General features: G+C 36.0%; 1 protein-coding gene across 3 annotated transcripts in view; it reads right to left on the reverse strand.

The window, feature by feature from the left end:
- Positions 1 to 17,482, reverse strand: part of SMAP1 (small ArfGAP 1) — a 91,665-nt gene that overhangs the window by 13,183 nt on the left and 61,000 nt on the right. For 2 of the 3 annotated variants that reach the window (XM_077782349.1, XM_031504418.2), the window contains one exon: positions 9,017 to 9,101. In XM_077782349.1, the coding sequence (XP_077638475.1) occupies positions 9,017 to 9,101 (85 nt within the window). The remainder of the gene's footprint in view (positions 1 to 9,016; positions 9,102 to 17,482) is intronic. The other variant, XM_077782348.1, reaches the window with a different exon arrangement.

Below are 17,482 nucleotides of genomic sequence, written 5' to 3' on the forward strand. Positions count from 1 at the left end.
GACCTCTTTCCTGAAGAAGATGGCACATTCCTGTCCTTCAGAAAAAAAAACCAAAAAAACAAACCCCAAACAAAAAAACAACCAATGACAAAAATACCACTTAAAACCTCCCTAAGGACAACCACACCAACTTAGCAGTACACAGCACTCATTTTTCAGGAGTCTCTGCACGCCAACATTTTTAGTAAGAATTTAAATAAATGTCTTACTGAGAAGGTCCAAATTTGGTAGCCATGTATCAGACAAAATACACTCATCTGTGCTCTGGAATTAAAATTTGCATTTTAGACACCATGAAGTTATTCTTGATTTGCTATTTTATTCAAGAGTACATAAATAAACTTTGCATTAGAGAAAAGGTTCATTCTTCCCCTTTTTCAAAAGTACTTTGCACAGACTTTATTCTACAGCTCCATATGAAAACACCTGCCAGGCACACTGAGCTAACAATCCATAAGAACCGATGGCTCTTGCTCTGAGCCTTGGTGTCTGTAAACCACTTTAACACATGAACACATTTACTGATCTAGGTGCAAGTAGATGCATGCATGACAAAAAAGATGAATTATGCCTTAAAGATAATTTGCAATAAGGTACTTTAAAAGGTACAAAGACAAAAATATCCCCAAAGTGTTTTTAAGGAACAGAGCAACCATTCTCTTCTGATTTCAAGCTGCTCAAGAAAAAGGCATAAGAATTGGCTAATAAATTTATATCTAAGCATATCACAAGTGGGTTGCCATTACATAGAATGTGACCAATACAAAGGTGACTCTAGATTCTGCTGAACTTTATAATGACTGAATAGTCCTAACAGCAAGTTTAAGAAAGCCTTTATAGGTAATAGAAGAAGTTGTCTAAAATTAACCAATCTCAGTGCAGAAGTCAGACTTCTCTGCCAGAACAAACTAGCTGAATTAAGTAAAAACTTTCCCTGCAAAAGAAATACTGCCATGACTGGCACAGCTGTTTATACATCACAGAAGGGTCAGTATTCCAAAAGCCCTAAAGTACAGTATACTGAAAACAGTACATTGCTACTAATATTGTTAGACTGCATTCTGAAACAATCCACTCAGAAAACCCATGGATTCTGTGCTGGTTTTGACTGGGATAAAGTTAATGCTTCTCTCAGTAGCCAGCATGGGGCTCTGATTTGGATTTGGGCTGGAAACAGTTGATAACACAGGGATGTTTTCATTATTGCCAAGCAGTGCTTGGAAAGTCAAAGACTTGCTGCTCCCTACCCCATCCCACCAATGAGGGATGAGGAGGCTGTGGATGTACAAGGAGTTGTGAGGGGACACAGTCAGGACAGTGACAACTACCAAAGGGATACCATACCCAACACATGATGTCATGCTCAGTATATAAAGCAGTGGGAAGAAGAAGGAGGAGGAACACCTTTGGAGTATTGGCATTTGTTACAAGTCACTGTTACACATGATGGAGCCCCAATTTCCTGGGGATGTCTGAACACCTGCCTGCCCATGGAAAGTGGTGGATGAATTCCTAATTTTGTTTTGCTTACATGCACAGCTTTTGCTTTACCTGTTAAATTATTTTTATCTCAACCAGAAAGTTTTCTCACTTTTACCCTCCTGATTCTCTTCCACATCCCATGAGGGGAGTGAGCAAGTGGCTGTGTGGGGCATAGTTGCCAGCTGGGGCAACCATGACAGATGCCTTCTTATTTCTGTCTGCCTTTGATGAAGGCAAAGTGGCCTTGGGAATGAGTTGACACTACTAGATCTTCTATGCTGAGTAAAAAGTGAGCATCTTGAGCAATGTGAAACAGCCACCTCAGTCAGTTTTATTACTCTTCTGTGATTTCACTTTGATGAGGGACTGCTGTTGCACTGATTCTGAAAAGCAAAGTTACAAACTCAGGCATGATTATGATAGAGCTCCTTACACCTTAATGCAAAGGTCTCCTCTTTCCCTTACTTCTGATGAATGGAAGCCAGTGGACAGCAAAATGACCATATGTATAATCTGCTGCACCATTTGATGCACATTAGTGCTGAGATGTGTGTAAATAAATGTACTGATCATTTAAGCACAAGCTGCTTTTGAGGTCATTCTGCAGACTGGCAGTTCCAAAGACATCTCGCCAAAGGTTCACTGTTTCAGATAAACTTAGGAATGAACTGTGCATAACTTTGAAGCAAAAGGTCTGTTAGGAAATAATAATTTAATGTTCTCATTTTCTCAGTTGGGTACATGTATTAGAAGAAAAAAAATCTTTCTTGTCATATTCCAAAGTAGTTTAGATTTCCTGAATGTAAAGGTGTTTTACATAGAAGACTGAAAATCCAAATGCAATCATTTACTGAAACAAGCATTTCATATATTTAGAACAGTCATGACAGAACCCATTTGCAAAAATATAGTATTTTTCAAGTATTTAATATGCTGCTTATAAACTAATATTATGAAAACACAGATTTTTGATAGATTTGTTCTGTAAGAATGTTATTTGGTAATGCACATGCCTTTCACCTCTTATTGAATAAATACCTCCCTGTCTCCACTGGTGCAGAAACCAGACATTTTGAATTACAGTTTACAACCCTGTTTAAAGCCTGTATGAATAGTATTAACAGATGATCCCGTTCTACTGATTTCTCAAAATGTAATAGTTGGATATTAATATCTATTAAAAAGAGACTCCAAAAACCTTCCTCCTTTTCTATTGAAAGAACTAAGTTTCAGAATATAGAAGAAAACCTAACAGTGTTTTCACTCTAGTTTATTACTTGTAGCAATATTAGTGTTTCCATTTAAATATATTTGCATGCGGGCACATACAGTCTTGTTTTTCAACATAATTCACAGTTCTTATACATAGATTATGGACAGTTTCAACTTCAGCACACTAGGTCATGGATTCGGATGTATTACCTCCTTTTCCTTCTCATTTTAAAATATTTCTGTAATATAAGAAAGATACTTCAGCAGAGTTCTTAGTTTATATATCAGTATATAAGTATATCACTATTCATTCAATTTGTGACACCTGCCATTAAAACCTGATTAGAAGAGGTGGGTGGTGTGTATATGACAGAAGGAAACACAGCTGTAGCCTTTCCAGGTAACAGGTAAGCATCAGATTAGGTTACATTGGCCTGTCTGAGTATTTTGAGAAATTTATAGCTTCATCCACCATAGGATTATTTTGAAGCAATTAGCTTTTGAGAAAGAGTACTTCCATCACTTTTCTGGAGAACACATAGCTAGGAATGAAATGTAAGATGTAGCAAAAACCACTGCAATGAGAGCAGATGCAAAGCAGAGTTTCCATGCTCAGTCAGAGAAGGGAATGTGAAGAGTCAACAGATGCTGTTCTTCACCCTTGCTCCTAGGTGTGGTTCCAAAACTTCTCTTCTTACAGTTTATGACAATATTACACATAATATATGACTGCCACACTGTAACCGCAGATGATGCTTCTGATTTCAGATTAGGAAGTCTTGTTTCAGTCTGATAGCAGAAACAGGAACTATTTCTCAGGATGTATTTAATAATATAGTCAAGAGTTCCAGTGAAGTTTACCTTTACAATTCTTTCTCTGTATAGATTTTATTAATCCCTGACATGATAATTTCAAATTCAGTGCTGCCTTCTGTTATTCATATACATTATAGCTTTCATATACATCATCAATCCTTGGTATATTAATCTGCACCAATAGTGAGAAAGACCAGCAGAAGGGGTTCAAAGGGACAGCAAGAAAGGAAACAGAAAAAAAGCAGATCTGGTCTTAAACTCTGCATTTCAGAAACTCATTTTTTATGAACCAAACTGTTTACAAGAACTTTGTTACTAAGCAGCCATGTATTTTTATATATACAATCGTTTATGACAGCCATACCAAGACTTTCAATAGAGAGAATATGCATATGATTATTTTTTATACCAAATTACTAGAAAGGCAGACCTGAAAGAGCTCAATAGTTCCAACAAAAATCTGGGGCAAAGATTCAAATAAGGTCTGTCTGGCCAAAATTATCACAGAATTATTTAATGCATTAGTAAAATTTTATTTACTGCTAAAACCTTTGTAGAAGGGAAAAAGCAATCACAGGGGGGCAATTTCTGCATAATACTTCTAAAAATAAAATGTGAAAATCCAGAAAGCTAGTAATGCCTCAAGTGGTTTTAAATGTTTTCCTTTTGGATAGATATATTGCTTACCTAAGCATAAGCTGAACATTGTAGCAACACTATAAATGTTAACATATTTACAAGCTCAAGAAGCGGGGCCATGCAAACCTCATGAGGTTCAACCAGGCCAAGTGCAAGGTCCTGCACTGGGTCAGGGCAATCCATATATATATATAGGCTTGAGGATGAATGGATTGAGAACAGCCCTGCAGATCAGGACCTATGGATCCTGGAGGATGAAAATCTGGACATGGGCAGGTAATGTGCGCTTGCAGCCCAGAAACTCAGCTGTATTCTGGGCTGCATTCAAAACAGCATGGCCAGCAGGTCAAGAGAAGAGATTCTACTTCTCTTCTCCACTCTGGTGAGACCCCACCTGGAGTGCTGCATTCAGCTCAGAGGTCCCCAGCACCAGAAAGACATGGACCTGTTGCAGCAGGTCCAGAGAAAGGCAATGAAGTGATCAGAGGAATTTCTCCTGTAAGGAAAGTCTGAGATAGTTGGGGCTGTTCAGCATAGAGAAGAGAAGGCTCTAGGGAGACCTGATTGTGTCCTTCCAGTACTTAAAAACCTACAGGAAAGATTGGGACAGACATTTATTAGAGTCTGTAGTGATACAACAAGGGGTAATGGTTCTAACCTAAACCAGGATAGATTCAGACTAGATATAAGAAAGGAATTTTTTCACAATGAGGGTTGTGAAAGGTTGACCTGAAATGTGGTAGCTGCCCCTTCCCTGTAAACATTCAAGGCCTGGTTGGATGGGGCTCTGAGTAACCTGATCTAGCTGAAGATGTCCCTTCTTATGGCAGGGGGGGTTGGACTAGATGACCTTTAAAGGTCCCTTCCAGCCCAAACTATTCTAGGATTCTAGGAGTCTATGATCTATATGTGCATAAATGATATTTATGTATTTACAAATCTTTACTATTTCTTAAATGCAACTTTCCAACTTAGGACCAACCATGTTGCTTACCCAACAGTCCTGACAAAAATACATTTCTCAGTTATGCAACATTCAGCTATGTTTCATATCATGATTAACCTCTCAAAACTTCAGAGAACTCTTTCAGAGAATATTTCCCATGCAGAAGCAGAGAAGCAGCTTTTAGCATATCATATTCTACCTCCAACATGCCAGATGAATGCCCCACATGTCAAATTCAGTAAATACCATAATAAATCTGTTTTCTTCTAATTAGTCATTGTAACTACAGTGGTTAACCCAGAATATGAAGTTGTTTAATTTTTGAAGGGCATATCTAAACATGGCAAATTATGCAGAATACGTAAAATGCACTTTTCTTCCTGGCAATTCTGTAAGGTAATATAATTTAAAACCACTATTTTTTCCCTTTTTTCCCTCTGTATGTCAAAGTAATTTTTAAGTGGTGTATCTTGGCAAACATAATGATCACAAACTGCCTGTGTAACATTCCAATATTCCATGGACATTTGTACATAGCTATAATACCATTTTTTTACAAAATATTAAGAAATCATTTACATCAACCTGGCATAAGTGGAGACATCTACCTTCTAAGTAAAAAAAAAAAAGCAAGAAACAAAAAAGAGCACAGAGCACAAGGTTAACACTAGAGAGACGAAAATACAGCACCACCCATCATTTAAGTGCTGAAGAACTGTGGTTTACACACTGTGACTTTCAAACCAAAGAGTGTTTCCTATAATTATCCTATTAAAAATTCATTTTACAACATCCTGTATTATTGATTTTAGTGTCAATTTTAGATTTCCACATTTTCAGCAGGGCATTCTTCCAGCATGGGTAAGATCCAAATAATTGTAGAGATGACTAAAAAAGCAGCTTCAGGCTTGGCCTACAGAAAGAGGTTGTTGTTTCCCACTACTTGGGAAGAAAGGGAAGGAATCTGGGGTTGCACAGCAGTAACACTGACACTGCTGCCCATAGACAGCGTAACAATATTTAGCTTGTTCATGTCCATTGGCCACCTTTCTGTATGAGGAGTTCTGAACTATAATATATTCTGAATCAGAAAGCCAAAATCCATGAATGTTGTTGCATCATCGAAAAGTGAGTATCTAAACAGCATCTCAATAACACCCCCTGATGAGGAAATCAAGGGAACCACAAAAGGGCTCAGAACAAACACAAAAGTGATAATACAGTCACTGAGGATATTATGCCTCTTCTCCTATTACAAGATTTAAAGGTACAATTCTCCAAGGCATATTTTCTTGGAAATTTTGCAATTTGTAAAGAAAAGTGAGTTTCCTTTTAGAAAATTGCCCAGGTACAATTTTCATAGGATAAGTTCTATCTAAGGAAGTTTACTTTCTGATGGGTCATTATTGCAAAACCAACTGAGACAAAAAGAACAATGACTCAGAGATTAACACCATACCCAAAGCTAGCAGTGAGGGTTACTCAAGAATATACTTTGACAACAACCTGGACTGTTCCAAAAACCAAAATTATTGTAGCATGAATTCTGATCCATTAAAATTACTTAACCTGCTATCACACATGATTTTGAGCTGCCCTACTAAAAGCTAGTGCTACTCTTCACTTGCAGAAATGAAGTCCTAAGAGAATGAATCCTCATTAGAAAAAAATCTGCTCAGTAAGAAGAATGAGCTAAGCAATCATACCCATTTTAGTATTATTTGATATGACATATCAAACATTTTAATCAGCAGTGCATCACTGCAGCAAAAAAGGTGAGAGAAATTCTGGGATGTATCCAGGGGGGTTACTTGCTGAGGAAAAATTGTGATCATCCCATTCAACTCAGCAGTTCCCAGGCTTCACCTGGAGTCTGTGTCCAGTTCTGGCTCCCGCAATTCAAGACAGACACAGACTGGAGAGGGTCCAAAGGAGAGGCATGAAGATGGCCAAAGGGCTGCAGGACCTGCCCTGTGAGGAAAGACTGAAGAAGCTCAGTCTTTGAGATACAGTCTCTCTCTTCACAACACACGGAGGAGCCACACGGGGAAGACAGAGGGCAACAGGTACAAGTTTGTCAATGTAAGAAAGAAATTTTTTACTGTGAGATCAATTAGTAGAACAACTCCAGAGATATGACCGAGTTCCCATCACTGGAGGTTTGCAGGTTGTGTCCAGATAGGATGCTAGTTAATCTCTACATTTCCCTCTCCATGCACTCCTTGGACCAGAAGGTCATTTAAGGTCCCATCCAACCTGGACTACTCTATGGTACTGAGTTGATGCGACCTCTCTTTTAATACTCTCTGAAGTCTTCTATTGCAGGTGCTAATTAAAAGACAACACTTGAAATGAAATATGTGGGTCTGCTCTCATTAACAAATATCTCATTTGCAGTTCAGTGGATTCCAAGTGCTACTGGCTTATTACACTGCTTTTCAATTTGTTATTTAAAAGATCTTTAAGCATCCCCTCCTCTAAAATTATGGGGTTTTAACATACATATTATAAACTTTGCCCTTTTTATATCTCACTGAAGAAGCAGAGCTGTTGAACACCAATTATAATACTATTTTCATTGCACATTACATCTCAAGTTAGTCAATGTAATCTGAGTTCATTATTGTATCATAAAGCAGTGTTACCAAGATACTTTTCCAATTATGACCAACAGAATACAGAAGCCTAACAATCTCAAAACCACATATTGATTAAATTTTAGGTTTTAATTAGATTATTCGTTTGCTAAAGGAAAATAAAGGAGAAACAGCTTTCCATCAGGTCTAAATTACTTTTTTTTTTCCCCAATAGGCTCATTCTACATTCGTTCTATGGTGTTAATTAAGATTTGCAAGCCTATAGTAGCAATTACTTGGAATGAGATATGGACAACATACACATAACCTGTGCAAAAATGGTACTTTACAGTTAGCTCTACATCAGAGGGAAGAAACCACGCATTTTGGATGAAAATGTGAATTTTAAAACATTAAAAAAATGAGAACATTTTGTGTTTTGTCACATTATTCATACCTTGAAACAAAAAATTAAAGAGACCCCAAAACACTCTTCTAAAAAGTGAAGTTTTCAGAATTGCATTTAAGAGACTTATTAGCCTCTTCCAATATAATGTAGAAATCATGTGGAAAATTAAGAGTAACCATTACATGGATAGAAAGTGAATACATTTATATCCATTAACAACTTGTAGAAGAGTTTCCTAACACTGAATTTCAAAAGGAAATAAAAATACTGTAATATTTTATTCTTCATTTACATTTCAAGATTCCATCAAATGGAAAAAAAACACATTTAGAGTAACACTAGGTAAATGAAAGACATATTTTTTGAGAATGGCCTATACACAACAGTATAGGCAGACAGTGTCAATTAAATTATTTTACTAGAAACTACTTTATTTACAGGACAAACCCATAGTTACCTGCCAGTCAGAAAAAAAAAAGGTGGATTAGATAAAAATGAATGATGGTTGCAGTCAGAACCGAACATTGAAACAGCCACTATTAAGTTTTACAAGGTACTAGTTTGACAGTTTACCGTTCTGTTAACCAATAGAGGAAATGTATGATGTCTTTTACAGATACATAATTCAGATGACCTCAGCATTTTCATTTAAAAGTACACTTATACCATAAACAATGAAATACACAAGGCCTTTGAAGATCACTTTGATAACTTCCTCTTCCCACAGGATCTCATTACTCTCCCCAACAAAACATAAGTACTGATATATCCACATCCCAATGGCATTTTCTGTTACAGTTTTAAATTCCTGCATGCAATCTTAAGGTTTTCAAATCAATTTTTCAGTAATCACAGAAAAAACAAAAGTATATCTATTAAAATATAAAATTACTTATCTACATTTGATTTAAAACCAAGCAATTTTGTATTGCTTACCAAGTCCTAAAAGGTCAATAGTGGGTTCTGATGACTTTTTTGGACTTGCTTTAGCTTCTGATTGCTGATCCTCTTTCTTCTGTGGCTTGTAAGGGAAAAAAATAAACACAAGTAACATGGCTGAAAATATTCAGAGCTTACAAAATTTTCATTAAAGATGCTGCTTCAGTATCAGAAGTAAAAGTCCTTTTCTGTATTTGTTTATCATAATGAATTTGATTTGTAATGAAGTATGTGGTAGTTATGGTCAAAAGGGACATGGAATATGACTGTAAACATTTATTGTTTTACTTTTACTGGTATGTACTAAATGTTTAAATAAATCTAAGTTTGAGGATGGCTTAAAATAAACTGAAGTCTTAAATTTAACCACTGCATGTTGTGCAATAGACAAAAAGCTGTCTATAATTTATCAGCTCATTTCACCAAACCAACTATACAGCTCTGCAGCATTGAAGAGTAAAAAAAAAAAAAGTTTTAAAAAGCTTTAAAAAAGTTTTTTAAAGCTTAAATTTAAAAATTAGAAGCATACTAATAACATCAATTCACATTTCCGCAAAGAACATCTGCAGAACATGCAGAATTTAGAGATACTGAAAACCAAAGCACACAACCTGAGTTCATGACCTTTTCATTTATAAACCTGAACGGTAATAACAGTATTCTTCTCCATCTGAAAAGGGAATTCCTAGTCTTTTCTTGCCTAGAGACGTGAAAATGTGTGATGATATTGTGAAATTTGACTATGAAAATTACTTCATAAATCTGTTTATAGTTCTCACACCAGTATCAGGCTGATCCCCTGAATCCATCAAAACATCAATTTCTAAAATGAAGATTAACTGGTTAATAATAGTGACATGACAAATGCATTTCTTCGTGTGTATTTAATGTGCCTTTGCTCCAAACTTATCACAAAAACCTGAAGTGGACTGGTTGATCAATAAGTACACGCTTTAACTAGAAGAATGACCCAGTAACAGCAGCAGGACACTGTCAAGGCTGGGCAGACACCAACAGAATCTGCTTCACTCACACATTTAATCACATAATTAATGTGGCTTTCACAGGGTCACTGAAGCTCCTCAGGCTGGAGAAGTCATTGAATCTTAGTATTTAGTATTTGAAGAGCTTTAAAGTTCAATGCAATTGTATAAAGATCTGTTTTAGGTAATCTTTTACGTTCTTCCTCTCCTGCCAAAGAGGAATAAAGAGTAAGGAGCTTGGCATTTGTAAAGAGCAATGATGAAACTCAAGAGTATTGAAAGGCAGCCCAAGTGAACAGAAGCCTGTTACACTACAGACACTCTTCTTGAAAATCCCCACTGAAAACCTTCAGCAAAGATTCCAAATTAACCCAATTCCATTCCTGCAGGCACTGCAAACAGGTATCATCACCCACAATCTGACCCTTGCTAATCTCTCAGAGAAATACTTGCTCCCTCTTGCCAAAAAACCTTAGTATGGCTTTACATATCTTGCTCAAGATCCAGCTGTTTGGGAAATAGCCTGATGAAAAACAGTCCACAAATTCACTGATTCCATTGTGTATTGTAACTTTTAGCACTGTGTTTACAATCTGGAGCATAGCACACAGATTCCAAACGCTCAAAAAAAGTTATCATTTTTGAAAGCAAACCATGACAGAGTATCAAGATTTTTTAAAAAGTGACCAATTCAAAATGAAGTTTTCTACAACTGATCATATCTCAGTAAATATGCCATAAACCAACAAAATTATTATTATCAACACTAATGAGAATTAACAGTGAGCACTTCAAAACAGAATGTGCCATAAAAACCTTGAACATTTGAGTCTTCTCCATCTCTGTAAGAAACACTATGGGTCACAGAAGTTGTAAAAAGAAGCATTTCTGACATGCTCCATTATTTCATGAAACTAGCTTTTTTATTCTTTTGCTTAAACAGCTTAAAATTTATGAATATAGAATGATTTATTTCAACTGAAAAGAAAAACTGTTAGAATTATATTAAATGTGCAAATTTTCATGACACTGTAATAGATTTCTGATAACTACCTAAAACTGTAAGTTTGAAAGTATTTAAAGCTTGACAGGTTAGCTTTGAATGTAAACTTTTCACAGAAGTCAAACACTTCTGCATACATTAATAAGAACTAAAGAGAGAAAGTTCAAATACCACTTTCTTTTATTTGGTACTTAGTACTGTGGCAAATTAATCTCATTATCTAAACAAAACATTTAAAAATATGGGAGGAATAATCTACTTACTCTGCTTTGTCAAATAAGCATTTTCAATACATATTAAACTCATATTTCTGTTTCATCACTCTCTAAATAAGAAAAGCAATGAAGATACAAGGTATAAAAATATTAATTTCTATTAAAAATATCACCCCTTAAGATGCCCTTTTCCAATATTGTAACTATTATTTCCCCATCAAAAGTTTCTGTCCCATTTTGCTCCCCTTGCCAGTATATAAACTACTAGATTTTAAGGTTACTTCATAGTTAATTACTTTAAGAAAAGCTGCAAAATTATTTTCAAGGTCATCAGTACATCAAATATTTCTAGCCATTAAAATACTGCTTTTGTTTCCTTGGTGAAGATTTTCTCCTTTTAGCACTACTCAATATCTTAGCAGCTACAAAGTTTTCACCAATATTCTAACCTTCACTCTGGAAAATGAAAAAACACATTAGTCACCTAACATTTACCAATAATTCATCTGTATAACAGCAGACACATAAAGCAATATTCAGCAGCTATCTGGAACAAAAGATCTTCCTCTTTAATTTTACCTGCCAAATTATTTTGTTCCCACATTCTCTCACCATAACAAACACCATTTCCTGGAATTTGCGATGTTCCTGTCTGAGATTTCAATCAATTCTGTAATTTGTTATGCCTTTATTTCTGTTTAAGATGCTTCATGGCACATAGAAGGGCTCTTGTGCAGATTCAGAAGACATTTGTTTGGTGCTTAAGGTCTGCCATGATTCACAGATCAACAGGGACTTCTCTAAAGTCATCTGCACTTAGGCATAAACTAGGTAAGGCACCAGTGGGATGAGTTAAAACAAAAAACTTGCATACGCACAATTACTCTTAAGAATACCTAAATGACCCTCACTAACATGCTGCTTCTTGAGAGTCTTGTTCTCTGTTCAGTCCCATAGATTCTGGCACTGTGGTCCACCCGGAGTAGATATAACAGAAAGCAATGGCTTACTTCAGTGCTCTGTAGCAGAGATCATGCTGTATTTCTGGGTTGAGGAGAGAACATGAAGAGGTCTCTTCCGGCACATATAATTCTGGCATAAACAAGGTATTGAAACTTTTGGACAAGAACAGAAAGGAAGCCACACTAGAGTCACTAGAAAGTTTTGCTTCACATCAGAAAAAGAAACGTGATGTTTAATTTCCTTTTAGCAGTTTTGCCCCAGTAGGATCATTCATGACTAAGCTTTGTGTAGAGAGTAGCCTTTCAAGATATTAAGTACTGCACTCAGCACGGAAGTGTGCAACAAGAAAAACACCTGCATAACATTCCTTAAACTTACTGTTTAATTTAGTGTTGTGTTCTATCTAAAAAATACCACATTTTTTAGAGATGCAAGGTAGCATGATGAATGCTTAGGAGTCTTGCTGCACTAAGATTCATCTCAGTTTCTATTACTAGTTAGTCTCCTTGAATCCCACAGCAATTATTTTTAAGTATCGACACCAGTACACTCATAATAGATAACCTATTCCTTGTTATGTCCTTTGGAATAAGACCACTTAAAAACAGGAGACTAAGCAGCATTAAGTGAACTAAAAATAGCATTAAGAATCTGATAGGAAAAAGGCAAGTAGAAGGAACAGGTACGCAATTTTGTGCATTTATTTTCAAATGGAGCCTTCAAGGTTACTGGGGCTACTATTTTTTAATGACATTCAAGATTGTCTTAGTAATGTATGTGGGTTTAGTGAATAAAGTACATGGTTATAGCAATTTCTAGATGTATTTACTTCAGGTCATTTATTAACAGCTTCTCATTCAAAATAATTTTTATGCTGCTGGTACATTCTTCTGAAATACTGTCCTTGCAAACAGCAGAACATCAATACATCTTTGATATGCAGGTCTTACATGGCCATTTCTCACAGTTGTCACTAATAGGCACTACATTACCCTTCAGGGTTCTTCTCATGTTGGAGATCTACTGAAAGCAAGCAATGTCCACTGCCTTCAATTATTCTGAGATTACTGAAAACAGTTTGTTTGCAAGTATCATTGAAAGGAACCGAAGCCAAAACAAGCTTCTAGGAAGTTAATTCTTTCATATTTTCCATATGATCAGCATATTTTCTAGTATGATTTGGTATTTTTTACCTAAAAAACTTGAGTCCTTCTTATGAAAATAACCACAAAACCTAAATTAACTACCCCTCTATCAGCAGGTATTAGATACTTTGGCCAAATTAAGGAGGCAAATAAAGAATTAACCTTGTAACCTCTTACAAGTATTTTCACCTATAAAGCACATATTTTCAGTACAGGAATAGGGACACACTCATTACTCAGATCCAGTATAGGCACTATAAATTTTTGCAATCCTGTAGATGACGATGACAGGTAACTGGGATACAATAATGTTTCATTGTTTTATTTTTCAATGCAGTCCTTTTAACCTCCCACTCTTCTTAAGCTCTTCTGCCAATCCTTTCTTTAGGGGCAAAAAGCAAGACCCAGGGAACAACTGGTTGCTCAGTCTTACCTCAATACCAAGGAAGGCAATGGAACAACTAACTTGGAAACCAATTCCAGGCACCTAAAGGACAAGAATGTTAATGGAAGAAATCAGCATGGCTTCATCAAGAGAAAGCCATGCTTGACCAAACCAACACTAATTTTAACAGTGTCGTGACTGGCTTGGCAGACAAGGGTGGAGCATCACAGGGTGTCTTCCTTTACTTCAATAAGTTTTTTGATGGCATTGATAACTGATAAATGTGCAATCAAGGAAACAATTCCCTATTAATGCTCCTCCTCTCATTTGATTCTTAGTATCCAGTGATGAATGACTCCCAGTTTTTTAACCAAATCATAATCCTGTCTGCTGAACATCTACAAAACAATAATGTGACAGTATGGTGCTAATACCACATCTGTAAGTAGTCCTCACACAACAAGATTAATCATCTTTCAGTATCTAAAAAGTAAATATTTAAAAATATTTGTGAAATCTTCATCACTCTACCTCTACCAAAACAAACAACTAAGAAATTATGCCTACACATAAGAAGCAGCATCACTTTCCTATTCAATTAAAATGGAAATGCAGAAATGAGTATTTGGACCGTCACCTAATTTCCCCCACACTGTAACTGTAAATCAACTGGCTTGAAATTACTGAATAAAAATTTATATGCTGGTAATCTCCATATACCTCCACAGTACACCTTGGCCAACTATAGGAATCTGTGCTAAAAAACCATCACAAACAAAATCCAAAAGCAGGCAACAGTGGAGAAGACCAGGTCACCTCTAACTTATCTGATTTTAACACAACCAAGTGGACAAGCCTACTTTAATATCACACTGAGATGATGCCTTCATTAGTGGAAGCTGCACAAGTCAGTCATCTTGTAATTCACAGAGATATTGTCTATTTAATTAATCTTGCTGATTTCCCTACCATTAGAAAATGCCAGGGTTAATCAATCTTGTTCATTTATCCAACATCAGCTCTAAGACATTAAGGTAATTTCCAGTCTATCAGGTTTTGATGGAAAAGCTATGAAAATCTTTATACTAAAGTTTTGAGGTTTATTCTGATTCAGTTGTGGCTTCATCCTTAAAGATGAAAAGAACACCATTGTCAGAACCTTCCCAATCCACACAGAATCAGAAAGTTTTCCATTCCATTTCCATGAGAAAGTTTTGCCTTACTGTGTCACCCTCCTTTATTCTTTCTTTACTAATTTTGTACAACAACAGAAGTTATATGAAAAAATGGGTAAGAACACCAGGTTAGGCCAACAACAAAAAAAAAAAAAAAAAGTCGCTACTAGGCTTCAAATTAAGAAAGGAAAGTGCCATTTTACAGAAATCAGTGTTGTCCTTTGAGCTCTCACAATGTATTGCTCTCAATATACTACTAGTTACACCATTCTAGTTCAATTTAATTTATGTAAAATACTTTTCTTGAGTTAAATGAAACCAAATAAATCAGCAAGTAACAGTGTTAAGTATTTTATTCACACCTCAAGTTCTAGAGTTGATTGTTTACAGACTTGTTTCTCTTTCTTGTATGTTACTCTAAAGCAATTATTAGTGAATAAAGATGTTTCTTTGATGAGGGCAAGGGTACTGATAGGCTTTTTTACTGTATGTTTTTCAAACTAATTACTTTTATGGCTGGGATGGAACTCACATCCTTCAAAACGCTATACTTTGGATTTGTGGCTACAACACACACTGTTGGTAACATACTGGTGTTTTGTTGCTGAGTGGTGATACTTTGATAACTGTATCATTTTAGTTTTACTAGCTTTGCACAATCATACCTCTTGTTTTGCTAACTTAAGCCAGCCAATCTCCAAGCACCTCGTTAAGTACATTCATATACACACACACAGAGACATACATATAAACTTAAAAGTCACCAGTACTTCCTTTCTGGTAGATTTTCTTCACAACCTTCTCTTCCCTTTTTCTGGTACTCTATAGACTTTATCAAACAGATGCAAGGAGCATATGAGTCAAGTGAATTAACCTATACACAAACCTCATCCAGCAAACTACAGTTTTCCCATCGAAGCTCAGTGTACACAAGCCTCAAAGATCTGAATCTGAGTATTACAGTTTTGCAGTTGACTCATCCAAAGGTAAACTCTAAGTCTCTGAAATGGGCAGCAATGCTTTCTCACAAAAACTTGAACTGCAAGGCTGCAGGAGATGGGATTGTGAAGAAAATTGAGTAACACCTGAAGCATAAATCACATTCTGTAGGAAGCCAGTGGGGTATTTCATCAAATTTTCTTCAGCCAGCTATTTTTGGAGATAACCATTAAATGAGTAATTCATTCTGCCCCAGAAAAAAAAAAAAAAAAAAAAGAAAAAAAAAAAAAAGAAAAAAAAAATGAAAGCATTGCCAAGTCAATTCTCCTTCTTCAACTGTACAAAGATTATAGTACAGCACATAGGATGTTGCCTACAGGGGACATATGGGCAAGACAAAAAGGGGGGTCAGTACCACTATGACTGGCTGTTACACACTTGTTAAATTCACATACGTAACACAATGCCATGAGGTCTACAGCTCCTGCAACCAAAGCTCCCTTAATGCAAAACAAGCTTGTCCTGGCTATTAGGTGCAGAAGATGGGCAGGGAAAGACAAGAGGCAAGTAGAAAGCTTTACACCTGCTTGCTTGGTTGACAGATCAGACAACATACAGGTGTTCTGGCAAGTGTTACATTTTTTATGATAAACAGTAAGAATATTCAGATCTAGCATCAAATATATGGCTCTGCAGTTAAACCGACTGCCTTTTTTTAATTACTATTGTAGTAAAATAGGAAAATAATACAAGTTTGTTAAGTAAGTAAGGACACTGGTATCCTTTCAGAACATTGTTTAATATGATCATACACTCTAGGGCCTATGGTCTAAATCCATGAGCCACTCTTCTGCACATCCCTGTTCCCCAGAATTCTCTCCTCGGACAGGCAGCTGAGGGCATTTTGCACTGGAATTTACAACTGTGAACAAACCTTTTTCGTAAGGTCTGGTGCAGAAGTGCCAGCACACAGTGAAAATACTATGATTATTTTTCTTTATAAAAGGGAGAGTCAAGTTTCCATTTTCTGTTTCTGTAACCTAATGCGAGTTATCATCATATGTACAGATGTTAAGGGTTTAACAGTTCTAAAAGATATGACATTCAGTAAAAATGTAAACCACACCAAATACTTTAAAAACAAGCAGAATTTTGCCAAATTCACTACTGCAAGATGATAATGTAAATAATCTAGCAGATTTCAACACCAGCATTTAGGATTATCATTGACCTTATTCTCATTTACACTATGTGAGAGCATTTAAAGGGGTAGCATACATAGTGCAGGACATAAGCCACATGAGTAATATCTCTAAAGTAGAAAAACACTTCAGTCAGAGCAGTCATAAGTTACTAATCTAAAAATCTCTTCTACCTTCAAGCAAGACATCAGTCACTGTCAAAAATCTGATTCATCAGCTGTCCAGTCTACTTATCTGCTCCCATTTTCCTTCACATTTTTTTCCTCAATTTTCCACTTTAATGAAAAATTCATACAAATCTAGAACTCAGTCTGTTTAAAATGCATCTGATTACCATTGTATTTCTAAGTCATATTCCTCACCTTAACTACAAGAAGCCTTATGAAAGGTGAAGATACATCAAATAATTTTGTGAAAAGCATTTCTAACTTACTTAAAAGCAGTTTCCAGTTT

This window comes from Lonchura striata, chromosome 3 (assembly GCF_046129695.1).
Source record: "Lonchura striata isolate bLonStr1 chromosome 3, bLonStr1.mat, whole genome shotgun sequence".
Classification (NCBI taxonomy): Eukaryota; Metazoa; Chordata; class Aves; order Passeriformes; family Estrildidae; genus Lonchura; species Lonchura striata.